The sequence below is a fragment of the Hemicordylus capensis genome, chromosome 7, assembly GCF_027244095.1.
Source record: "Hemicordylus capensis ecotype Gifberg chromosome 7, rHemCap1.1.pri, whole genome shotgun sequence".
Taxonomy (NCBI): domain Eukaryota; kingdom Metazoa; phylum Chordata; class Lepidosauria; order Squamata; family Cordylidae; genus Hemicordylus; species Hemicordylus capensis.
In genome coordinates, this window is record NC_069663.1 from 21222937 (window position 1) to 21248487 (window position 25551).

The window sequence follows — 25551 nt, forward strand, 5'->3', positions numbered from 1 at the left end:
GAGGTCTGGATTGCGTCACCAGTGGACCACCAAGGTCTTTCACTGAAATTGCAGCAAAATTTTCAGCTGATTCTGTTTCCTTCTTATTGAGACATCAGACAGTAGCATTAAGGTCCGTGGTGCCTTACAGAGAACCAACAAGGTGCCAAGTCCTTGCCCCCAGGGGCTAGAGATCTAAAACTTAATGCAGTGGCCACATTCACAAGTCACGTGGAACCCTTGGTCCAATGGACCCATGGTTCCACTGACCCCTAACCTCCTGTCTGCATTCAGACGACAGGGAGAGCATCCTCTCTGCAGTCCGTGAAACTATAGGTCCCTGAAAATCTGCCCTCTCATTTTGTTTGAATGAGGCCAGTGAAGGAGGGAGGAAATATGCTGGTGAGGAAGGCAGAACAGGATAAACATCTTGTTTGGCTTTGTTTCAGTAGTGCAGCAATTCTCCAACTTGGGTCCCCAGATGTTGGATTGCAACTCCCAGCATCCCCCTTCAGCTGTTGTGGCCAGAAATGATGGGATCTGTAGTCCAACAGCATCTGGGGACCCAAGATTGAGAATCTTTGCCGTAGGGGATAAGGAGAAATTGATTGTGCCAAAGGCTTAGTGTGGAAGATGCTTTCTAAGGAGGGCTTTGAAGTAAGAGTTCTTCATGAGTGGCATCATGAAGCTGTTGGATGAAGTAGAGAGTTATAACATTAGGAGTGGCATGAAGAGAATGGCCAGAGACAAGATGTTCACCCTCTCTCACTACACTAGAACCAGCAGTCATCTCATGAAATCAAGGATTTGTTGCCATGGGATGTGGTGATGGTGACTGGCTGGGAAGGCTGTAACGGGCTTGGGCAGATTCATGGAGGACAGGTCTACCAATGTCTACCAGTTGCAGAGGAGCAATGCAAGCCGAGGGAGCAGACCTTCATCTCCTGCCTGGGGGCTTCCCAGAGGCATCTGGGGTCCAGTGTAGGAGGCAGATTGCTTGAGTAAAGAGGCCTCTTGACTCATCTGACAAATCTCTTATGAGGAAGAATGATGCTGTTTAGGTCCCTCTATTATTCTACTCTTGTCCTATTGCTCATATTGTTGTATCCCATCTTCATGAATGAGGCGGATGGGGAGAGAATTGGTTTTCAGGAGATATTCCTTTTTGGAACTTCTTTTTAAGATCAAAATAGTATAGGCTCTTTGAGAAAAGCTTTGAAAGCTCCAATTTTTCTGCTTCAGGAAAATTTTCGTTTAGGCACATTTCTAACCACTCTTTTTTTTTAATTGTTTCAGCCCCCCCAAATTGGTGGAGGAGGAGTAAGTATCATCAAATACATATGTCCCATTGATTCTAGCACTGCATTAAAACATTATACATTCCTACTAGCTCCCTGAGTTCTTATAACACTCAAATTGTACACTGGGAGAAGAGCTGGTCTTGTGGTAGCAAGCATGAATTGTCCCCTTTGCTGAGCAGAATCCACCCTGGTTTGCATTTGAATGGCATACATATGTGAGCACTGTAGGATGTTTCCCTCAGGGGATGGGGCTGCTCTGGGAAGAGCACCTTCCTGCTTGGGTGCAGAAAGTTCCAAGTTCCCTCCCTGGCATCTCCAAGACAAGGCTGAGAGAGACTCCTCTCTGCAACCTTGGAGAAGCCACTGCCAGGCTGTGTAGGCAATTCTGAGCAAGATGGATCGATGGTCTGACTCAGTATAAGGCAGCTTCCTGTGATCCACAATGCTAAGAGCGTTCAGGACAAACTCAGCTGAAGGGAAACTGCCTTGGGCCTTCCTTTTTTGGTGGGAAAAGTGGTTAGACATTTTTAATAAGTTGTGATGCCATCTCTCTCGTCAGTGAGGCTGCAGAGAGGAGGGGGGTATTGCTGGGTGGGCTTCTTTGTGCTTGAAGGACAGCCCACACAGCCAGGGAGGGAGAAAGAGAATTTAGTTTCAACTCCAATCCGGCTAAATGCAGCCTCCGGTGCTGCATTTGGACAGAACAGAGGCTCCATGATCCCGCAATTTTGAGCAGCAAAACTCACTTCAAACCGGAGTCTCGAACTGGAGGTTCAAGCGGGAGTCTCCAGAGTACAACCTTAGGTGGACAAACGACGGGAGGAGAATTGAATTTATTCAGACATAATGGTAAAGAAACCACAGGAACCTGCAACTCTGGTCTCCCATTATGTTTGAACGAGGCCTGTGAATGAAGAAGGAAAGATGCCAGTGAGGGAGGTGGAAGAGGATAAACATGCTCCTGGGCTTTCTTTCAGTAGGGCAGTGGTTCCCCATCTTGGGTCACGAGGTGTTGGATTACAACTCCCATCAACCCCGTTCTGCTGTGGTGGCTAGAAATGATGGGATTTGTAGTCCAACAGCATCTGGGGACCCAAGATGGAAAACATGTGCAGTAAGGGATAAGGAGAAATTGATTATGCCAAATGCTTAGTGTGGAAGATGCTTTCTAAGGAGGGCTTTGAAGGAAGAGAGAATGGTGGCATCATGGAGCTGTTTGGGGTAGCAGAGGGTTATAACATTAGGAGTGGCATGAAGAGAGTGGCCAGAGACAGGATGTTCACCTCTCACTACACTAGAACCAGGGTCATCCCTTGAAATAGAGGACAGAAAAAAGGAAGTATGTCTCTGCATAGATTGTAATCCATCTATGGAATTTGTTTCCATTGGGTGTGGTGATGGCCACCGGCTTGGAAGGCTGTAACAGGGGCTTGGGCAGATTCATGGAGGACAGGTCTACCAATGGCTACCAGTTGCAGAAGATCAATAGAAGTAGAGGGAGCTGTTCTTCATCTCCTGCCAGTGGGCTTCCCAGAGGCATCTGGAGGGTTATGCATTCAGAGCATCATGGGGGGGAAATAACAAGTGGGTCCCGCCCCCCCATATTCCTGAGTTACAAATTCCACAGTAAAATTCATTTATATATATGAATTTATATATTCATTATATAATTTATATATTCATTTATATTTATGATTTATGAGCAAGCCTGTCCTGCTATTCAATCCACGGTCCTTATATTTTTATCAGTTTATCTGGATCCTTTCAAAAGCTCTAGAATTTGCCTATCCTAACAAATCTAGCTTGGTTTGCCTATCCAATTATTTCCCTGGTTTTACATCCCTGGCAAAGATCCAGCAACTCCTACTCACAGCCTCTGTCATCTACTAGGAGCCACCCCCTCCCTGCAAATCCTCTACTTAAATGGTGCTATTTCTGCTCCTTTCCAGAATGCAGGCAGCTTTAACCAGAACGAGGGAGGTGACAACAGCTTCAGCAACAATGGAGTAAGTGCAGAGAATAAGCGTGTGTTTGAGATGGATCTTCACTTCATCAATTTGCTGTCTTCTCCAAATAAATATTATTTCCCTAAAATTGTAGGAAACGATCCAAAATATGTTGCTTCTTTATCTTGTGGGAATTCCAGATGACATTTTTTTAAAAAAAAAAAGTAAATGCTGATCTAGTCTTGGCTGTGGTGCTTCCGTTTTGAGACATTCTTAACCCATGTTTTTCCTTTGTTTCCCCAGAATGGCCCTAGTGGCGGCGTAAGTACCAGCAAGCAAACTTGACTCATCTTTTCTGATACTGCATTAAACATCTCTCTATGCTTACTCCTTGGGGTGTAATGTCACTCTAATCTCAAGGGAATATCCAGACGCACAAAGCACTGGCTGAGGAGACATCCCTTGAGTATCTTTTCTGGGTTGGAAATATGATCTGGGACTATCAAACAAATTGAGATTTTGAGTCACCAGCCTCGATGACTTGAATTGTTGAATTGCTGTAATGTTCTTTTAGAACTGCATAGATTTGGAGCTGCATGCTTTCAATCAGGTTGATGGGCAGGTGGGATGGGAGTAGAACTGAGAAGGATCACAATTTATTGAGGCTGGAGTTCATGGGAGTTGTAGCCACAGCTGGAGAGCCCAGATTGCCTCCCTCTACGCTAGGAAACTACAATGATTTTTCCAGTCATTCACCTAATGAAGATTTTTCTACTCCTTCCCAGTAGGAGTCATGAAGAAAGCAGTAGTCTTAACAATAAAAACACTCGCAATAATGATGATGACAATTGATAGCATTCTTAACCTCTGCTTTCTTTTGTTTTGTTTTCACAGTACCCCTGGTGGGGACTTGGAGTGAGTATCATCCAGTGAATTAGACTGATCACTTCTGACACTGCACTAAAATATGATCCCTGCTCACTCCTTGGGCTCTAATGATATTCAGAATCCCTAAGAGAGTCTTCAGACAGGCCTAGCCCCTAGTAGAAGCAAGCTTGCCTTGGGCATCCTTTCTGGGTAGGACAGACAGCCTAGAAAAATCAAAATCATGAAGGTTGGTAAAGGTGCTGCTTTTCACACCATTTGCTGCTTTGAAATCCATGCAGAAATGTGAGATGGATTGAGTCACCAGTGGACAACCAAGGTCTTTCACTGAAATTGCAGCAAAATTTTCAGCTGATTCTGTTTCCTTCTTATTGAGACATCAGACAGTAGCATTAAGGTCCGTGGTGCCTTACAGAGAACCAACAAGGTGCCAAGTCCTTGCCCCCAGGGGCTAGAGATCTAAAACTTAATGCAGTGGCCACATTCACAAGTCACGTGGAACCCTTGGTCCAATGGACCCATGGTTCCACTGACCCCTAACGTCCAGCTCTTCTGTCTGCATTCATATGACAGAGAGAGCATACCCTCTGCAGTCAGTGATACTGCAGAGAGGAGGGAGAACTGTCTGTGCAGGCCTCTTCATGCTTGAAGAACCCACACAGCCAATCATAGATCAATGGAGGGAGGGAGGAGCTTCCTTCCTCAACTCTAGTCTGGCTGAATGCAACCTCCAGTGCTGCATTCAGACATAACCTAGCCTCTGTAAACCCTCCATTTTCAGCAGCAAACTCACTACAAACTTAGCATTCAAGCTAGAGTCTCCGGAATGCAACTTTGGTCTGCACAAAGGACATGACTGGAGTTGAATTCATTTGAACATAACAGTAAGGAACCCACAGGTCCCTGCAACTCCATTACCTTCTCATTAAGTTCGAATGAGGCCAATGAAGGAAGGAGGAAAGATGCCGGTTAGGAAAGCGGAACATGATGAACATCTTGTTTGGCTTTCTTTCAGTAGGGCAGCAGTTCCCCGTCTTGGGTCCCCAGGTGTTGGATTACAACTCCCATCATCCCTCTTCAGCTGTTGTGGCCAGAAATGATGAGATTTATAGTCCAACAGCTTCTGGGGACCCAAGTTTGGGAATCTTTGCAGTAGGGGATAAGGATAAATTGATTGTGCCAAAGGATTAGTGTGGAAGATGCTTTCTAAGGAGGGCTTTGAAGGAAGAGAGAATGGTGGCATCATGAAGCTGTTTCGGGAAGCAGAGAGTTATAACATTAGGAGTGGCATGAAGAGAGTGGCCAGAGACAGATTGTTCGCCTTCACTCACTACACTAGAACCAGGGTCATCCCATGAAATAGAGGACATTAAGAAGAAAGTATGTCTCCCCATAGCCCATAATTCGTCTATGGAATTTGTTGCCATGGGATGTGGTGATGGTGACCAGCTGGGAACTCTGTAAGAGGGGCTTGGGCAGATTCATGGAGGACAGGTCTACCAATGGCTACCAGTTTCAGAGGAGCAATGCAAGCAGAGGGAGCACACCTTCATCTTCTGCCAGGTGGCTTCTCAGAGGCATCTGGAGGGCCAGTGTGGGAGCTAGATTGCTTGAGTAAAGAGGCCTCTTGACTAATCTGACAAGTCTCTAATGAAAGGAGGAAGAATGATGCTGTTTAGGCTCCTCTATTGTTCTACTCCTGTTCTATTGCTAATATTGTTGTATCCCATCTTCATGAATGAGGCGGATGGGGAGAGAATTGGTTGTCAGGAGATATTCCTTTTCTGAGCTGCTTTTTAAGATCAGAATAGAATAGGCTCTTTGAGAAAAGTTTTGAAAGCTCAAATTTTACTGCTTCAGGTAAATTTTCATTTAGGCACATTTCTAACTACACTTTTTTAATTATTTCAGCGCCCCAACATTGGTGGAGGGGGAGTAAGTATCATCAAATATATATGTTCCGTCGACTCTAGCACTGCATTAAAATATTCTACATCTCTACTAGCTACTTGAGTTAGCTAGTAGTTAGCCACTCCAACTTTACACTGGGAGGAGAGCTGGTGTTGTGGTAGCAAGCATGAATTGTCCATTTTGCTAAGCAGGATCCATCCTGGTTTGCATTTGAATGGGAGATTACATGTAGCCTCTTTCATCTACTAGGAGCCACCTCCTCCCTGCAAATCCTCTACTTAAATGGTGCTATTTCTGCTCCTTTCCAGAATGCAGGCAGCTTTAACCAGAACGAGGGAGGAGATAACAGCTTCAGCAAAAATGGAGTAAGTGCAGAGAATAAGCGTGTGTTTGAGATGGATCTTCACTTCATCAATTTGCTGTCTTCTCCAGATAAACAGTATTTCCCTAAAATTGCAGCAAAACTTCTAAAAGATGTTGCGTCTTTATCTGGTGGAGTTTCCAGATGACTTTTTTTAAAAGTCAATGCTGTGCTAGTCTTGGGTGTGGTGATTCAGTTATTATGAGTTTTATATTTTGGGACGTTCTTAACCCATGTTTTTTCTTTCTTTCCCTAGAACGGCCCTAGTGGCGGCGTAAGTACTAGCAAACACACTTGACTCATCTTTTCTGACTCTGCATTAAAAATATCTTTATACTTATGGTTTGGGGTGTAATGTCACTCCAGGTCTCAAGGGAATATCTAGACATACCCAGTACTGGCTGAAGAGAAGCCAATTGAGTATATTTTCTGGGTTGGAAATGTGATCTGCGACTATCAAACAAATTGAGATTTTGAGTCACCAACCAGGATGACTTGCATAGTTGAATTGTAATTGTCTTTTAGAACTGCATAGGGTTGGAGCTGCATGCTTTGTACCTTGTTGATGGGCAGTTGGGGTGGGAGTGGAGTAGAATTGATAATGATCACAGTTTATTGAGTCTGGAATTGATGGGAGTTGTAGCCACCATTGGAGAGCCCTGATTACCTCACCCTACACTAGGAAAGTACAATGATTTTTTGAGTCATCCACCTAATGATGTTCTTTCTACTCCTCTCCAGCAGAAGTAATGAAGAAAGCAGTAGTCTTAGCAAGAATAACACTAGCCAGGGGTGTAGCTCTAATTGAGCGGATGGGTTCAAAGAACCTGGGGCCTCCAGCTCCTGAGGGCACCCCAACTCCACCACCTCCCTATTTTCTTCATTATCTCCCTCACTCAGAGCAGCCGCCAGGGAGAGGGGCAAAAACAGGGCCCCTATCCTCTAGCTAAGCCCCTAACACTAGCAATATGGATGATGGCAATTGATAGCGCTTTTAACTTCTGCTTTGTTTTGTATCCTTTTTCACAATACCCCTGGTGGGGACCTGGCGTGAGCATCATCCAGTGGATGAAACCGATCTATTCTGACACTGCACTCTAATATTATTCCTGCACACTCCTTGGGTTCTAATGATAAAATGTGAAAAAGAGTATTCAGGGCAAACTCAGCTAACAGGAAGCTACCCTGGGTGTTCCTTCTGGGTGGGAAATGTGGTTCGGCATTTTTACTATGAATCAATGTTGCTTGGGATGTTGCTTACTGGTTTGATTCCTTGTGGAGATGTATTCAATTTAGGACCCATGGAGATGGGTGGATTTATTGGAGGATGCTTTAGTGGCAGCCTACCCCACACAGCAGCACAGGTACCCATAGGATCCTCCTCCCCAGCTCCCCAGAATTCTCCTGTTGGGGTTTCCATCTTCCATCTGAGGCAGTTTGAACTAATCTGCCTGTGTTCAGATTCTTGTCCTGCCAGATTCAACATGAAATAGGGCTTCTGTCCTCAGAGGAGTCCTATAAAGTTTCAGCAAGGGCCAGTTTTTCACTAGGGTGGGGGCAGTAACTGGATGATGAAGCATTCCCAATGATACAACTAAAGGCACTTATTTACAAATATTTATTGCAATAATGCCTTATATCAGCAAAGCTTCTCTAGGGAAACTGGCCCAGTAAAAAGCTGCTGCTGAAACTTGCTGCCACTCAGGAAGCCACAGAGCCCTCACATCCCCTTTTATGCCCTTTTTCTAGAATGCTAACAGCTTCAATGGGAACAAGGCTGGCTCCGGCAGCTTCAGCAACAATGGCGTACGTACCAGAGACCTGCAAATTGCACCCTCCCGATTATTCACCAGCTCAGTAGACCATCCCCTTAAGTTGGTTTGGCAGTTGGGTATGAATGAAGCAGGCTAGTCAATGGACACTTGAAAGCCCCTTGGTGGACATGCTAGAGAGGTTTCTGGGCATCCCAAGCCTACATATAACTTGTCCTTTCCTTTACTGCTGCACGTAACACTCAGCAGTAAACAGACCCCACTGTACAGCCTGATGATCTCTGAAGTGGTCAGCTTTTCCTGACACGGGGCAGAATATATTGTTGCCAGGTCGTCTGGGATATTATCAAAATGGCAGCTGAGATCAGCAGCTTTGCTGGGGCATGCAGATGTTCTACTTATCCTGTACAATCATTCTTGGATTCTCTGTATTTATTTTATTTATTTATTATTAAAACTTTTATCCTAGAACTTTCCTGACTCCTATAAAGTGCCATGATGAAGTCTCAGTTTCATAATGCTTAAGCATCTGCAAGAGGGATTGCATTAGCCTACAGCTCTGAAATCACAGATTTAGATCAGTTAGAAACAGCTGTGGCTGCGCAGGGATGATGTTATGCCTTCCTTATGAGGCTAGGCTACAGCATCTGGGGCTCTTTACCTTGGAAAAGAGGCGACTAAGGGGAGACATGAACTAAATGTATAAAATTATGCATGGAGTGGAGAGGGTGGACAGAGAGAAATTTTTCTCCTCTCTCACAACACTAGAACCAGGGGCCACCCCATGAAACTGAAGGTCGGGAAATTTAGGACCAACAAGAGGAAGTACTTTTTCACACAGCACATAATTAATCTGCGGAATTCTTTGCCATGGGATGTGGTGATGGCCACCAGCTTGGATGGCTTTAAAAGTGGCTTAGACAGATTCATGGTGGACAGGTCTATCAATGGTTACTAATCTGGTGTCTGTGGGCCATCTCCAGCCTCAGGGGGACAATGCCTCCCAATACCAGTTGCAGGGGAGCAATAGCAGGAGAGAGGGCATGCCTTCACCTCTGGCCTGTGAGCTTCTCAGAGGCATCTGGTGGGCATCTGGTGTGAAACAGAATGCTAGACTAGATGGGTCTTGTGTCTGATCCAGAAGCACTGTTCTTATGTTCTTAATGTTGTTTCTTTGTATTGCAGAATGGCAAGTGAACCCCATATCTGGGTGAGTATTAGAAACCACCACTTTGGACCCCTCTATTTGCTCTACAATTCATAAAGCTCTTGTCATGTTGCACTGAGTCACTGTTTTTCTCCACTATTGCTCTCAACAGGTATTCTCTCTGAATCTAGTAGAGTGTGCACTAAACACCCTCTTGGGGGGTGGGTGTTTCAGTTCAAGCTTGAACCGGTTGAACTGGGACAGTTTGAACTGAACCAGGTTTGAACCAGTTCTGCACACCCTTAGAATCTGGTGGTCCCTTTTAACTCTCACTGTTAAGAAATGTTGGTATGTCTATACTCCAGAAATTTGTCTTCGTCTAACATACAGACAATACATCTGAGTTACTGTCCACAGTCCTGGCTAATGAGGGAAGAAATGGGTTGGTATGTCACAACTGAATGTTAGAGCTCCCACATTCATACAAAAGGTCCATGTTTAATCTCGGGCGTCTGCACCCAGGGTTTAGAAAGACCCCTGTCTGAAAGCCTGCAGATCTGCTGGCATGAATCAGTGTCAAGAAAACCAAACTAGATGGACCAATAGCAGGCTCATAAAGTTAGGCAGAAAGCTCCTGAGAAGCTTTTTTGTTACTGAAATGTGTTTGTGATTCCTTGAACATTCTCAGATGTCTCTCCTTGGGAGGAACACTGACATGTGCTTTGAATTTTACTTTTGTTGAAATCTCAGTGTCATCCCTACTTGTATATGAATGCTTCCCAAATATTAATAATCCCCTCTTGGGGTGCTCCCTGTTTGAATTCTTCCCCATTTTTCTTTTATTCTTTGACAGTATTCGACAGCCAGAAACCTACTGCAAAGAAAGTCCAGATGTCCTCTACCCTGCTATTCTCCACTTTATGAAATCCGTTCCCTCTTGAATGATATCTATAGGAGATGAGCCTTTCACTGCTTCTGATGTCCCCCATAAGTCCCATTTGCAAATAAAGCAACCTGACTTCTCAATTCAGCTTCTCTCCTTGTCACTCGCTGGTTTAATTGCTCTGAAGAGATGCTCCAGATGTTGCAAGAGCATTGAATATGCAGTGAATGCTGGGCAGAGATGGTAGATGCCTACCCATGATATTGTCCTTGTGCCAGAAAACCCACCGATCTGAGAATCAGTAGGAGTTGTTTTTGAAGAAACACGTATAAGTTCAGGCTTCCCAGGTGGAAACAGACAACAGTTTGTCCAGAGTTGAAGATGGTGGTTTACATCCAGATTAGCGTTGGGTTGGTATAGTGTGAGAAGGTAACAGAATGTGAGGGGAGGAGAACTGGTCTTGTGGCAACAAGCATCAAAGGGTCCCTTTGCTAAGCAGAGTCTGCATTTGGATGGGAGGCTACATGTAAGTCCTGTAAGATAGTCCACTTTGGGGATGGGGCCAAAGCTCAGTGGAAGAGCATCTGCATGCTTGAATCTGCATGCTTGCATCTGAGACCTTGAGAAGGTCTCAGATTCCCTCCCTGGCATCTCCAAGATAGGGCTGGGAGAGACTTCTGCCTGTAACCTTGGAGAGCCACTGCCGGTCGTGTAAACGATATCGTGTAAATGATACTGAGCTAGATGGGCGAATAGTCTGAATCAGTCCGACTCGGTGTAAGGTAGCTTCTGTATTTCTAATGTTTTGCAGCCCCTTCTGGAAGACTTTCTCTGGGACATATACAAGTGCAACAAGTTGTGCAATGAGTCATACGAACACAGGAGGAAGCTGCCTTCTATTGAGTCTGACCATTGTTCTATCTATCTCATGTTTGTTGGTTCTGAATGGCTGCAGCTTCTTCAAGGTTTCAGGCTCAGGGGTCTTTCCCAGTCCTATCCGGAGATGCCAGGGAGCGAACCTGGGACCTTCTGCGTGCAAAACAGATGCTCTACCACTGAGCTACGGACACATCCCCTAGTCAATGGCTCCTACTAGTGCAAGAACTAATCTGGAACACGTCACTTTCTTTGTACAACACCATTCAGCTACTTCCTTAGGTTAGCACAACACCAGTCTTTATATAGGCCAGCATGATTGTAGTGCACACTGCCATGTACACAGACACAACCAGTCATACAAGTTGTAAACTGGAAGGCAGATGGTTCCTTTTTCTTCCAGTGTGTTTTAAGTGTGTGTGTGTGTGTGTGTGTGTGTGTGTGTGTGTGTGTGTGTGTTGACTGTAGTGCAAAACCATGCTAAAGCCACTCCTTGTAAATACAAAATGACAAGAATTGCTTAATTATTTTTACTGACATGCAGCTTTCTCGATCACAGCAAAGAGTAGTCTGTTCTATTAGAAAATCAAAAGCATTCACTAGAAGGCAACTGTCACCTGACCGCACACCAAGTTCTGGTTATTTCATAAATCTGTCATGTCTAATTAGCTTCAGAGGAATTTAGGTGAATGCTGGAAAGAAGAAAAGAAGAGCAAATTAAGATGAATATAAACAAATACGAAGGCATATAGTGTATGCGCAAAATGTGATGAATTCTGTCACACAGCTACAAATATTCACAGTCCTACACACATTTTGTGAATGCCTGGAAACCAAGAGCTAAATCTTTGAATTTTGAAAGTCACTTAAATATCTGCATTCAGTAGTGTACATGTGAAATGCAGAGAAACATTTATTTGGGGGCATTCCAGATCAATCTGGAATTAAAAACATTTGCCATCATTTAGCTATTCACTAGGGATGTGCACAAATCGATATCCCCACTGACGAGCAGGTGGGGTTTGTGGTTGGCACATGGCAGTTGACAGTTGGCACTGTACAATGACAGTCAAAATGAACAGAAGAAATTAAGGCGTGTAATGAATCCTCATAGGGATTCATTATGAGGAAAACTTATTAGACACCAAAGAATCCAAACACTTGAAAAATAGTGGCCAAACATTTTTCTCCATAACTCCACTTCTACAAGGACTAGAGGTAAGCTTTTGTTTTTATTTTTAATTAAAGCTGGGGATCCATCTTTGGGTTAGGATAGGGCAACTTTGAATCCTCATTATTTCCTATGGCAAAAATATACAAAATCAGTAAAACCTAAATTAAATAATTAAAAATCAACCAAGTGGCCCACTGCCTTAACGTTTGGGTGGTAGGTGGCACCCATAGGTACCTACCCACCCCCCAAATCTGGTGCCCCTAAGACCTTTATAAGTGGTCCGAATCAATCTGAATCCAAATTGAATTGAATCAAATCCAAATTGAATCTAGGGTGATTCGAGAGGGACAGGTTCGGACACAAAACAAATCAGGGGTGATTCGATTCGGGCACAAATTGAATTGAAAAAAATCAATTAGTGCACATCCCTATTTGTTAGCCCTGCCTCTACTCCAGGGGTGGAATACAAGTAACTAAAGCCTGATTCAAAAGCCAGCCTGGATCAAGGAATGGATTAACCAAAAACATCATATATGGGAGCCCTCATTCACTTGCCTCTGTGAGCCCCCTTAGCAGTGCAGGATGGGTGGATGATGTGACCATGCTGGTGGCTTCCTTTTTTTTAGGATAATGTGATGCCTCTGCCCTCACCTTTGTGTTCAAGAATACTCCGGGGTACTGCCTCCCACTTTGTGGGGAGCTTACTTGATGCTCACAGCTTATTTTCTGTTCTACAGAACTTACCAATTGGTAGTCTTTCTTGCTCCTTCCTATTCGTCTGCCGCCTGTTAGAAAGAGCACAGGATTAATTACATCTTACTCCTCGTACCTGGTCAGCAAATGTTGACATTCAAGAAATATACCACAAAGAGAACCAAAACAATCCCTCACCAAACTGTCCGATGAGGAAGAAAACAATAAACACAATATGATAGGGTATTACTATTGTAGAAAATATATTCAGAATAGATCAGTTTATGAATATGGATAGAACAATTGTATTCTCAACAAGAAGCAGTAGGACAGCATAATGGAAATGAATACAACACGTAGATGATAAAATCGTCAAACTATGTATCAAAATGGAGCAATGGAGTCCAAACGGCAAAATTTAGCAAAGGCCAGACATACAGAAAAACATTTGAAGACTGGAAGAAAGATTTGGTTCTTTCTTTCAGGCCATTGATCTGCTCCAAATGAGTCAAATGACCAACATACTTAAGGGTGTTTAGACTACCATTTTTAAAATGACTGGTAATTACTAATTACTGCAGATCATTATCAAATCCAAGTGAATTCTACTACTGATCTCACTGATGCTTATTACCGACTAGGGCTGTCCACACACTCAGTACTGGGATAGGAGACGGATCCTATCCGAGTTTGGGAGCTGTGAGTTTACCAATTGTGTGTGAGTGGGGAGGAAGTGATAGTCTGCTAAGAGAAGGAGTTCTCTTAAATAGGCTTAAAACTATTTAAGAAAATGCCTTCTTTGATATGAACCCCACCACCTATTCAGATCTTCAGGGGAGGTTCGTCTGAGGGTGCCGCCAGCTTGTCCGGTGGCAACCCAAAGGTGAGCCTTCTCTGTAGTTGCCCAATAGCTGTAGAATGCACTTCCCACTGAGATTAGAGCTGCTCCATCCCTGTTGGCATTTATTATTGATTGATTGATTGATTTGATCTGATCTGATTTCTATACCACCCTTCCAAAAAGGCTCAGGGCAGTTTACACAGAGAAATAATAAATAAATAAGAAGGGTCCCTGTCCCCAAAGGGCTCACAATCTAAAAAGAAACATAAGACATACACCAGCAACAGTCACTGGAGCTACTGTGCTGGGGGTGGATAGGGCCAGTTACTCTCTCCCTGCTAAATAAAAGACAACCACCACGTTAAAAAGGTGCCTCTTTGCCAAGTTAGCAGGGTTCGTCAATTGTTTAGGAAACAACTGAAGACGTATCTCTTCAGTCCGGCTTTTTAGCTATTTGGTAGTTCTATGGGTATTTTAGTTTGGATTTTTGAATGTTTTGTTTTCAAACTTCTTGGTTTGTTTTATTGCTGTAAACCACCTAGAGACTTTGGCAGTGGGCGGTACGAACGAATATGTTAAATAAATAAATAAATAAATAAAATTAAATAAATGTGGCCGTTGTGGAGGAGGGTTTCCCCTCCTATCTCACAAAAGAAGTTGTTACAGCTGCTGGGTAGGACAGATCCCTTCTGCCCGCCTTCCACATAGCAGATGATCACTTTCCCCACCCCTGCCTTGCTTTTTCCTCACACACAATTAGTCAATGAGAGCACACACCATTCCCGAGCATGGGTAGGACTCATCTCCTCCCCAAGTGCTGACTGAAGGTATTCACATGACAGTTTGGGTAGGCAAGAGGATGTGGGGGAAAGGCTCTGAAATCTTACCTTCCCCCCAGATGGCCCCTCAAACATTGCTGGGAGGGTGGATCACACTCCCACATGAGCTGTGATACACCAAGCAGCGGGAGCACCGGATGATGCATCCCGGCCTCTGGGTATCCCACAATGCACCTTGCACTGAGCATAGTGCATTGGGGGATTCCTGCAAGGGGCAGGCACTCTAGGAGCCCATCTCTGTGTCTCCTTGGGCTACGTGCAGCCCAACGAGACGCACAGCCATGGAGCCTGGATTAAGGGAGCGCTCACTCCTTTAACCCTGATTAAAAGCCAGGCTGGGGACCCAATCCCGGTGGGTTCTTGCATGCAGCCTAACCCAGGTTGGGCTTCCCTAGCCTGGGTGCGGCTGAGCATGAGAACAGCCTCACTGTGTGTGCACAGCCCTACTGCTTAGCTTACTACTACTGTTGCTGCTTCCCTGTTTCGGTGTAGTGAGCGACCTCACTACACAGAAAAGCAACCGGGCCGGCTAGTATAATGCAAAGAGACAGACTGATACTGGAATTAGAGAATGACACATAGCACAGCTTCAGACTGAAACCCTAAATTTTGGGTCTGACATTCCCAAGTGGAAAATCAACAACAACAACAACAACAACAACAGGGAAAGATGAGGAACACTTTAGGAAAGCAAGAGATTGCTGGATACCTTGCAAAATAAACAGGATCCAGACTTAAATGGGAATATTAGCCACAGATGTAACAGCAATATGGGGGCTGTCCTAAGTGTTGAACTGATTGTCAACTAGAGCAGAGTCCAGACTGGAAATTCAGGTTTGGAGTGAAGGGGTAACAAAAAGGGTTGATCCTTGTGAACCCAGAGACATAGGTTTGGGTGGGGTATAAATTAAATAAATAAATAAACAAACAAACAAACAAAAAACTTAGCCTTACCTGGCCTCCCTTTCCTTTCCCTTTGCCCTTTCCTTTGCCCTTTCCTTTTCCTTTCCCTTTCCCTTTCCCTTTCCCTTTTCCATTTCCACTGGGAACTTCTACTTCTTCTTCTTCTCCATCATCCTAGGAAAGAAAGAGTTATTACTGTTCAATCTTGTGAAAGGGAAAATGGGTCCTGGCCTGCTGAAAGTAATATAATAGTAAATAGAGTGTTCCCCCTGTTCAGGACTGGATTTTGACATAAGCTATGTCAAACCTAAAAGACCCCAGGGCATTAAAAAAAAAATCTACCAAAAAGAAAATAGAAATAGAAAGCTTTATTCTTACAAATATACTTGGCCAAAATGCAATGAAAAATTAATAATCGGTTCATGTCTAAAAATAATTGTTATTTGTTTGAGTCTTTCCCCAATCACCATTATTTTAAACCAGGCCAACATTGGCCCACGAGCTGTTTTGGGACTACAGCTCCCATAATCCCTAGTCACAGTGGCCAATAGCCAGTGATTATGGGAGTTGTAGGCAAATATCTGCAAGAGGATCAAAGCTGAGCAGGACTGTTTAAAACCAATTAAGTAAAATTTGAAATGTAGTAATTTGGGGACTCTCATAACGTGAGCCCTTAATCCATAGCATGTATAGCTTGTCTCTAAATCTGGTACAGCCCACATTCTGTTCCTTTCTTGTTTCTTTTATAGATAGTCATGAACTGAGGTCCATGCACAGGTTTGGTGCCATGGGGAGGGGAGTGAGGAGTGGGATCTTTTTTTAAAAAAAAGGAGAGCAGGTCCTTACCTGCTCTCTGTCACCACATGCAGCTTCCTGCTGCACTTGGCCCAAGGACCCCCACACGACACCAACACGCTCATGGCGTCTGTGCATGAGCGGGTGCCATTTGCATGGTCAGCATCACAATACTGACCACGCAAACACATTGTGAGGAACTCCAAAGGTTCTCCCTAAAAATGGCAAATGTAGTTCAATGTAAGCAAGTGCAAAGTGATGCATATTGGGGCAACAATCCCCGACTTCACATACAGATTGTTGGCTCTGGGCTATCAGTGATTGACCAGGAGAGAGATCTTGGGGTGGTGGTGGACAGCTCATTGAAAGTGTCGACTCAGTGTGCAGCCTATGGTGTGACCACATTTGGAGTACCGTGTACAGTTCTGGTCACTGTATCTTAAGAAGGACTATATAGAACTGGAAAAGGTACAAATGAGGGCAACCAAGATGATGAGGGGCCTGAAACATCTTCCTTAGGAGGCAAGGCTCCACGCTGCTAATTTCAGCTGCTGATACTCACAAGAGCTCTTTTCTTCAAAACTGGTAGAGCGTCCTGTGGAAGAAAAAAATATTAAAAAGGAATTATAGACACCTGTTTTTCTATTCTCCATCACAAGGTTCATGTTGTGATTTGTTGATTTAATTGGTCTCAAAATTTGATTGGCTTCAAAACTGGGGCTAAATTAAATCGTCCCCAGTTCAACTCAATGTGGCCTGAACTGGACTTCCATTCACTTTGGGCCAAATCAGGTCCAACTGGGCCAAATCAGTCTCAATTAGACCACCAAAGCTTTTGACTGCCCTAGACTTTGAATGTGCAATTGCATTTGCTAATTTGTACAATGTTTCATTACTGTTCTCTCCACTCTCATATATAAGTTAGTCTGGAGCAATGACAGCATGCATATGTGGATCCATGATAGAATCCCAGTTTGTGATAAGTTTAGAGGCCCAGATGGCATTCCACCAGTTCTCTTGTTGATACTCACCACACTCACACCCATATTATCGGGAGGGCTCAATTCCTATGAGAAAGTCAGGAAAAGGCAAATTATTTTCATGACTTACTTCCAGCTATTTATCTAATTGCCCAGCTTCACTTTTGTCCCAGGGCCCACTCCAACCTTGCTATACCCCTAGTTCCTTCACTGTAGATTGGAGTACAGATGCTAGGCTCAGGAATATCTCAGCCATTCAGAGAAGTAAGTAGGTTACTGCTGTATTCATAACTATGTTGTGAGAGCACTCCTTGATGGGTTGCTGAGGGAACTCCACCATCCTAAAGTAAAGGTAAAGTGTGCTGACTCCTGGTGACCACAGAGCCCTGTGGTTGTCTTTGGTAGAATCTAGGAGGGGTTTACCATTGCCAGCTCCTGTGCCATATTAGATGATGCCTTTCAGCATCTTCCTTTATCGGTGCTACCCGATATAGACCTTTCCCATAGTCTGGGAAACACACCAGCAGGGATTCAAATCAGCAACCTCAGCTTGCTAGGCAAGTCATTTCCCTGCTGTGCCATTAAGTGGCTTTCCCATCATCCTAGAGTGACCTTAACCACTTCTTTTAGAAGAGCTTACCACAACTTCACCGTCAGGTAACACAGGGCCCTATAAGACAAAAATGTTCTGCGTTGGTTTCGTTACAAAATTGTATTATTTTTGTTACAAAAATATTTATTGCAAATGTATTATTATGAAATATTATTTGATGGTATGAGTATTTGGGGGCTGGATAAAGAATAGCTGGGTCTGAACTGTCATGCTGATGAACCATTATTTCCAAGGAGAACGAATCTTCTTCTTCTTCAGCAGCAGCATTAACAGCATCATCATCATATTAGTATACAGCTAGATTAATGTTGCACGAGTGGAACAAGCATGAGAAGGTTACATAACTGTGTGGATGCTCAGAGTTGAAATGTGCCATCTCTTTTGTTGCTAGCACAACAAAGATAGCCGAACCTTCTACCACAGGTTGCAGGTCTTGTGAAATTGCACTCTGTTGCGCTAGTGCAACACTATTGTGTAATGCAAGCTCCTAACATAGTAGAACTAGCTAGCACAACATCCTTGCACTAGTGCAATATGTTTGCCCATGTGAAGCATTGTCTGGTTATGGGAAAGATGGTGAAAACTTTAGGAAAGCAAGAGGCTGTAGGATGTCTTGCAGAATAAACAGGATCTGGTCTTAAATGGGGGCTTTTAGCCACAGTTGTGAAAGCAACAAGAGGCTGTCAGATAGGTTGAAGTGGTGGGCAAGCAGAGCAGAGCCCAAACCAGAAAAGCAGATATGAGATGGAGTGCTAACAAAAAAGGGTGATTCTTGCCGTAGCAGCTGGTGCATGTGCCCCCAAGAGGCACCTTTAAGCATAAATTTGTAGGCACTTACCTCCACCCCGACTGCTCCTGAAAAGCTGCTCCAAACAGCAGCATGCCACCCAGCGCTCCCTGAAGCTGGGCGGTGTACCTGGCTTCCATGGAGTTGATCCTCCGCCGGTAGCTAGGTGAGTGGCAGGGCTGATCCTCTGTCACAGGGAGTTCTTGGCGACACACTGCTGCTCAGAGCAGATTGCAGGTGCAGTCAGAGTGAAAATAAGCACCTTCAAATTTGTGCTTAAAGGTGCCTCTCATTGCCTCTTCAGTGGCCCCCACACAGGCCACTACTGGCTGGATTCTTGTGAACTTAGACTTACTAGGCCTTTTCCTTTTCCATGTCCTTTTCCATGTCCTTTTCCGTGTCTTTTTCCGTGTCCTTTTCCGTGTCCTTTCCCACCAAATTCACCATCTACCATCTCATCCTAGAAAGCAAAGACCTGTTACTGTGTTGCTTATGAGATACAGAGTGTATCCAGCAGAAATCAATCAATGTTTATTTCGATCAAATATCAAATACAATCCAGCAGAGAGAAATAGGAACGAGAGGATATTCCCTGCTCTCTTCCTTAACTATCCCTCTAGTTTGCCCTGCCCTGCTTCCTGAAATCTAGTACAAGAAGGAGGTGGACTTTCCCATCACATGCTATCACATCTTTTCTACTTAACCTGGAACATTCTTCATGTAAAGTATGTGTTCTGCCATTGGGCTATGGCCCTTGTCCTTGAGCCTTCCCCTGACCTGTAAGCAGCCACTATGCTCGATTGCCTATGGCAATTGGTACAAAGTGAGGAGAGCTGGTCTTGTGGTAGCAAGCATGACTTGTCCCCTTAGCTAAGCAGGGTCTGCCCTGGTTGCATATGAATGGGAGACTAGAAGTGTAAGCATTGTAAGATATTCCCCTCAGGGGATGGAGCCACTCTGGGAAGAGCAGAAGGTTCCAAGTTCCCTCCCTGGCAGCATCTCCAAGACAGGGCTGAGAGAGATTCCTGCCTGCAACCTTGGAGAAGCCGCTGCCAGTCTGTGAAGACAATACTGAGCAAGATAGGCCAATGGTCTGACTCAGTATATGGCAGCTTCCTATGTTCCTATGTTCCTAAAGTGCAGCAGCCAGATTAGTCTCTGGGGCAACCAAAAAAGACAATATTACTCCTCTCTTAAAAGCATTACACTGGCGGCCCATATATTTCTAGGCAAAATATAAAGTTCTGTTGATTACCTATACAGCCCTAAATGGCTTGGGTATAGAGAGTGCCTTCTGTTTCACAAACTCCTCCACTTATGAAGATCTTTGAGAGATCTTAATAAGCCCACTGCGGCTGCTCCCAGCTCGCCTGGCAACAACTCAGGGCCGGGCTTTTTCTATAGGCAGCTTGAGGCACTGGAACAAGCTCAAGAGCACTCAAGTAGCCATATTTATTTCACCAACACTTTCATCAGCTGTGAGTTGGTTTTTATTGCTCTGCTGTTATCAATTATCGTTTTAGATTTTGAACTGTTTTAACATTTGATTTTAACTCTGCTTTTATGGTTTATTTTGTAAACTGCCATGAGATGTTGGTATGAGGCAGTATATAGCTGTAATAAACAAACAATCAAACAAACAAACTAGACTCCAGATGAGCAGACAGTAAAGCTTTTGTAGACTGCAAGAAGACTTTGGTGCTATGTTTTTAAAAAACACACATCAGTCCATTTATGTTGCAGAAACTACCAGCATATTTAGGTGTGGACAGGCAGGCTTTATGTGTTTTAGTGGATGGTAACCACTTCAGGGTTGTTGTTGTTGTTTTTTGCCAAGGCTGGATATGCTCTAAAAACCACAGTGAATTTTACTACATACCTCATTGTGTTCCTTTCCTTTCCAATGACCTCGTCCCTATACAAAAAGCCCACAGATTAGTATGTTGCAGGGACACCATTTGATAAGGAGGGATGGAGCAGCATGATACTGAACCCCTGGACATGGGGTCTGAGATTTCCAAGCAGAACATAGCATATATAATACTTACATCAAGGACAAGGGTGAAATAGGGGAGAACTTTAGGAAAGCAAGGGGTGGCCCTAGTGAAATATAATTGGATGGGAATCTCATACTTGGATCCCTTGATGTTAGATCATCCTAGATGTTAGATCCACAAGCTTGTCTTGTGGTAGCACCTTTGCTTTGTCACCTTTGCTAAGCAGGGTCTGCCCTGGTTTGCATTTGAATGGGATACATGGATGAGCACTGTAAGATGCTCACTGTAAGATATTCCCCTCAGGGGATGGGGCCACTCTGGGAAGAGCATCTGGCATCTCCCTGGCATCTCTAGATAGGGATGAGAGAGACTCCTACCTGCAACCATGGAGAAGCCACTGCCAGTCCGTGTAAACAATACTGAGCTAGATGGATTACAGGTTTGACTCAGCAGAGGCAGTTTCCTATGCTCCTATGTTCTTATGACTCCCACCATCTCCAAACACAATGACCGAAGAGGAGAGCTGGTCTGGTGGTAGCAAGCATGACTTGCCCCCTTAGCTAAGCAGGGTCTGCCCTGGTTGCATTTGAATGGGAGACTTGATGTGTGAGCACTGCAAGATATTCCCCTTCTTAGGGGATGGAGCCGCTCTAGGAAGAGCAGAAGATTCCATGTTCCCTCCCTGGCTTCTCCAAGATAGGGCTGAAAGAGATTTCTGCCTGCAACCCTGGAGAAGCCGCTGCCAGACTGTGAAGACAATAGTGAGCTAGATAGACCAATGGTCTGACTCAGTATATGGCAGCTTCCTATGTCCCTAAAGGGAGTTGCTTGACATCTCCACAATGACATCTGGGGACCCAATTTTGAGAAATTGAGGCACATGGACCCAAGTTTGATAAACCTTGCAATAGTAAATTCAGGTGTCATGCATGGCTACCAAAACAGGTGTGGTGCTGGCAAAAAAAAAAATCTTACCTTTCCTTTTCCTTTACATTTGCCTTTGCCAGGGGGTCCTCCATCTGCAGACTCCTAGAAAGAAAAGAGGTTACTATGTATCCTTCCAAATGAGAAAGTGGGTCCAACAGAAATCTACATAAGAAGGTCTTCCCTGTTCAGATATTCTGCTGTGTCCCTGGTTTATTTATCCATGCTATCAAATCCTCCTCAGTTCTGGTTTGACTATGAGAATGTTTCAAATTAATGCTGGAATTGGGGCATGCATAGGCCACCACAGCCTCCAGTTCTGAACATTTCTGCTTGTATGCATCTTTCAATCCCTTCCTGCCACACACACAATTTATGAATAAAGCAGTGCAAAAAGCCCTCAATGTGATCAAACAGCATAACCAAAATAAGGTTCTTTTTGTATGGTGTTTTACTGATGCAAATGTTTCATTCATGTAAGCAATGTTAATACAAAGAGCAATCTTGCTACAGTTGATACAGTTGCATGCACAGTACTAGCAAGATCATTTTTGTGTAGTGTTTTACCAATGTGGAGACATGTTTCCTTACATCAGCAAAATTTTAGATGATGATAATAATGACAATGATAATGATAAATATGGAGGTAGCAAAATATAAATAAAAGTCAATGAGGAAGTAAGTTTTTGAATATCAGGCAATATCTAACATATGAATATTAAAAAATAAGATGCAAAGTTTTAAGGAATATATCCTTCAAACATTTTGTTGGTTCAAATTTTGAAAATTCAGCTACATGTTCACATTTGGACAAAGATTTGTGACTTTTATAGCAACAGGTTGGGCTGGGGCAATTATAAGAGGCAGTTAGATTCACGATATGCAGCCAGGAACTTGGAATCCCAACTTCTGTTAAATTTAGAAGCCCACAGACCACTCCTCTTGTGGATACTCACCATATCCTCATCTACAGGAACAATGTCCTGTGAGAAAATCACAAAATAAGATGCAGATTAAAATATATATATCACTGAGGCTTTTCAGACAGCAAGCTTTACCATGGGTTTTCCATGAGGCTTTACTATGGGTTATGGGCTTTACAGATACTCTGACGCAAAAAGATGATTTTGTTAACCCCGGACATAAATTGGGCTAGGTTCCAATATGGAGGGGGAAACCTGAATCATGTGTAAAGTGCTGTCTGAAATATTGTGCAGACTTGGGGATAAATTTGGCCAATTTGTGAACATACCATGAACCTCCCAATGTAAAGGTGAGGTAAAGTCGCTATCTGAAAAAGCTCCTTCAAACACTTTGTTGGCTCAGATTTTGAAAATTCAGCTGCATTTTCACATTTAGACAAAGATGTGTGACTTTTGTAGCAACAGGTTGGGCTGGGGCAATCGTAAGAGGCAGTTAGATCCATGATATGCAGCCAGGAACTTGGATTCTATACTCTTTTTAACTTTAGAAGCCCACAACTGAGACCACTCCTCTTGTTGATACTCACCACATCCACATCTACAGGAACAACGTCCTATAAGAAAATAACAAAATAATATGCAGATTAAAATATATATATCCCTTAGGCTTTTCGGACAGCAGGCTTTACTGTGAGTTTGGGGTGTAACGGATACTCTGACGCAAAAAGATGATTTTGTTAACCCCGGACATAAATTGGGCTAGGTTCCAATACGGAGGGGGAAACCTGAATCTTGTGTGAAGTGCTGTCTGAAATATTGCACGGACTTGTGGATCAATCTGGCCAACATGTGAACACACAATGAACCTCCCAATGTAAAGGTGAGGTAAAGTTGCCATCTGAAAAAGCTCCTTCAAACTCTTGGTTGGTTCAAATTTCAAAAATTCAGCTGCATTTTCACATTTAGACAAAGATGTGTGACTTTTATAGCAACAGGTTGAGCTGAGGCAATCATAAGAGGCAGTTAGATTCATGATATGCAGCCAGGAACTTGAATTCTCAACTGTGTTAACTTTAGATGCCCACAGACCGAGACCACTCCTCTTGTTGATACTCACCAAATTCTCTTCTACAGGAACAATGTCCTATAAGAAAATCACAAAACAAGATGCAGATTAAAATATATATATCACTGAGGCTTTTCAGACAGCAAGCTTTACCATGGGTTTTCCATGAGGCTTTACTATGGGTTATGGGCTTTACAGATACTCTGATGCAAAAAGATGATTTTGTTAACCCCGGACATAATTGGGCTAGGTTCCAATATGGAGGGGGAAACCTGAATCATGTGTGAAGTGCTGTCTGAAATATTGCACGGACTTGTGGGTCATTCTGGCCAACATGTGAACACACAGTGAACCTCCCAATGTAAAGGCGAGGTAAAGTCGCCATCTGAAAAAGCTCCTTCAAACACTTTGTTGGTTCAAATTTTGAAAATTCAGCTGCATTTTCACATTTAGACAAAGATTTGTGACTTTTCTAGCAACAGGTTGAGCTGAGGCAATCATAAGAGGCAGTTAGATTCATGATATGCAGCCAGGAACTTGGATTCTCAACTTTTAACTTTAGAAGCCCACAGACCGAGACCACTCCTCTTGTTGATACTCACCAAATTCTCTTCTACAGGAACAACCTCCTGTGAGAAAATCACAAAATAAGATGCAGATTAAAATATATATATCCCTTAGGCTTTTCGGACAGCAGGCTTTACTGTGAAGGTTTACTGTGAGTTTGGGCTGGGGCAGTCATAAGCAGCAGTTACATTCATGATATGAAGTCAGGAACTTCGAATCCCACCTTCTGTTAAATTTAGAAGCCCGCAGACCACTCTTCCTGCTGATACTCACGTCAGTCACTCCTTGAGGAGGAAGGACCGGTGAGAAAATCACAAAATAAGATAGGGGTGTGTGGGTGGGGAGGCTTTCCACGAACAGGCTTTTCATACAGCAGGCTTTACAGTGAGGTTTTACTGTGAGTTTGGAGTGTAACGGATATTCTGACACAAAAAGATGATTTTTTTAAACTCTGGACATAATTCGGGCTAGGTTGCAGTATGGAGGGAAGAACCCGAATCATGTGTGAAGTGCTGTCTGAAATATTGGGGAAACTTTCATTTGATTTTAGCTAAGACTGATTCCACATGCCTTCCTCTACCCCCAGCCTTCTCCAACCCGTTCTCAGGTGGGGAAAATATGTCTGTGTGTCTGTTTCTATGACCAGCAGTTTTAACAATAAACCTGTTCATTTAAATGGGGGACATTGCTGATTGTTGTGGTGCGGGGACTGAGAAACTGAGAGGAGATTTCTGATTGGTAATAGTGCAGCTCTCCTTTTTCCTTTCCCCCGGCCCCCAGTACCGTGTCTTTGACAGTTGTGTTGAGAAGAGCAGTGTGGAGTTCCTCTCATTCTGCAGCATCAGAATGCCCTTTCAATGATACTCCTCACCATAGCCCTGTTCAGATCATGGTGTGCATGCATAGAGATGCCCATGCACATATACTTGGTTTTGTCTGAATACCTGTACATGTGCTCATTGTAAAAAGGAAGCTGTGTGCCAGCCCCACCAAATGCAGGTGCTAAGTTTGCTGGGAAACAGGGACTAATTTCCGTTGCAACTCTAGGCATTTCTGCCGATAAGCTGGTATGAGAATGCAGATTCAAGTCAAAGTTTTACTTAAAACATCCACTCAATTCCCACCCCATGGGATGGACAGACCAACTTTACAGGATCTCCTATGGTTGACATTCAGACTAAATTACTCTGGAGTAGTCCCACTGGAATCGAGGAAGCAATATAGTCATAGCTATTTGTCCCATTGATTGCAAAGGGGCTACTCTTGAGTAATTTGGTCTGGCTTTCGCCGATTTTTTCTCCTTGAATCCCCAAGTCTACCAATCACACCATGAGTTTAGGCATGTCCCACCAGCTGTTAGAAAGAAGACGTTGCCATATTTACAACCA

General features: G+C 43.7%; 2 protein-coding genes across 4 annotated transcripts in view; one reads left to right on the forward strand and one right to left on the reverse strand.

Moving 5' to 3' along the window:
• LOC128332432 (insoluble matrix shell protein 4-like) overlaps nucleotides 1-10328 on the forward strand; it is a 28872-nt gene extending 18544 nt beyond the window's left edge. For all 3 annotated transcript variants that reach the window (XM_053266700.1, XM_053266701.1, XM_053266702.1), the window contains 10 exons: nucleotides 1276-1299; nucleotides 3230-3286; nucleotides 3530-3547; nucleotides 4121-4141; nucleotides 6023-6046; nucleotides 6331-6387; nucleotides 6640-6657; nucleotides 8133-8189; nucleotides 9341-9365; nucleotides 10156-10328. In XM_053266700.1, the coding sequence (XP_053122675.1) occupies nucleotides 1276-1299; nucleotides 3230-3286; nucleotides 3530-3547; nucleotides 4121-4141; nucleotides 6023-6046; nucleotides 6331-6387; nucleotides 6640-6657; nucleotides 8133-8189; nucleotides 9341-9352 (288 nt within the window). In that variant the 3' untranslated portion in view covers nucleotides 9353-9365; nucleotides 10156-10328. The remainder of the gene's footprint in view (nucleotides 1-1275; nucleotides 1300-3229; nucleotides 3287-3529; nucleotides 3548-4120; nucleotides 4142-6022; nucleotides 6047-6330; nucleotides 6388-6639; nucleotides 6658-8132; nucleotides 8190-9340; nucleotides 9366-10155) is intronic.
• A 1307-nt stretch (nucleotides 10329-11635) lies between these two features.
• LOC128332533 (protein qua-1-like) lies at nucleotides 11636-23139 on the reverse strand. The gene is made up of 11 exons (XM_053266877.1): nucleotides 23118-23139; nucleotides 22564-22590; nucleotides 21659-21712; nucleotides 20566-20601; nucleotides 19042-19146; nucleotides 17927-17956; nucleotides 17338-17373; nucleotides 16869-16901; nucleotides 15563-15685; nucleotides 12980-13020; nucleotides 11636-11753 (listed from the first exon to the last, which is right to left on the reverse strand). Exons 2-10 carry the CDS (start codon nucleotides 22564-22566, stop codon nucleotides 13006-13008), a joined length of 435 nt encoding a protein of 144 aa, XP_053122852.1. The 5' UTR covers nucleotides 22567-22590; nucleotides 23118-23139; the 3' UTR covers nucleotides 11636-11753; nucleotides 12980-13005.
• Nucleotides 23140-25551: the final 2412 nt, after the last annotated feature.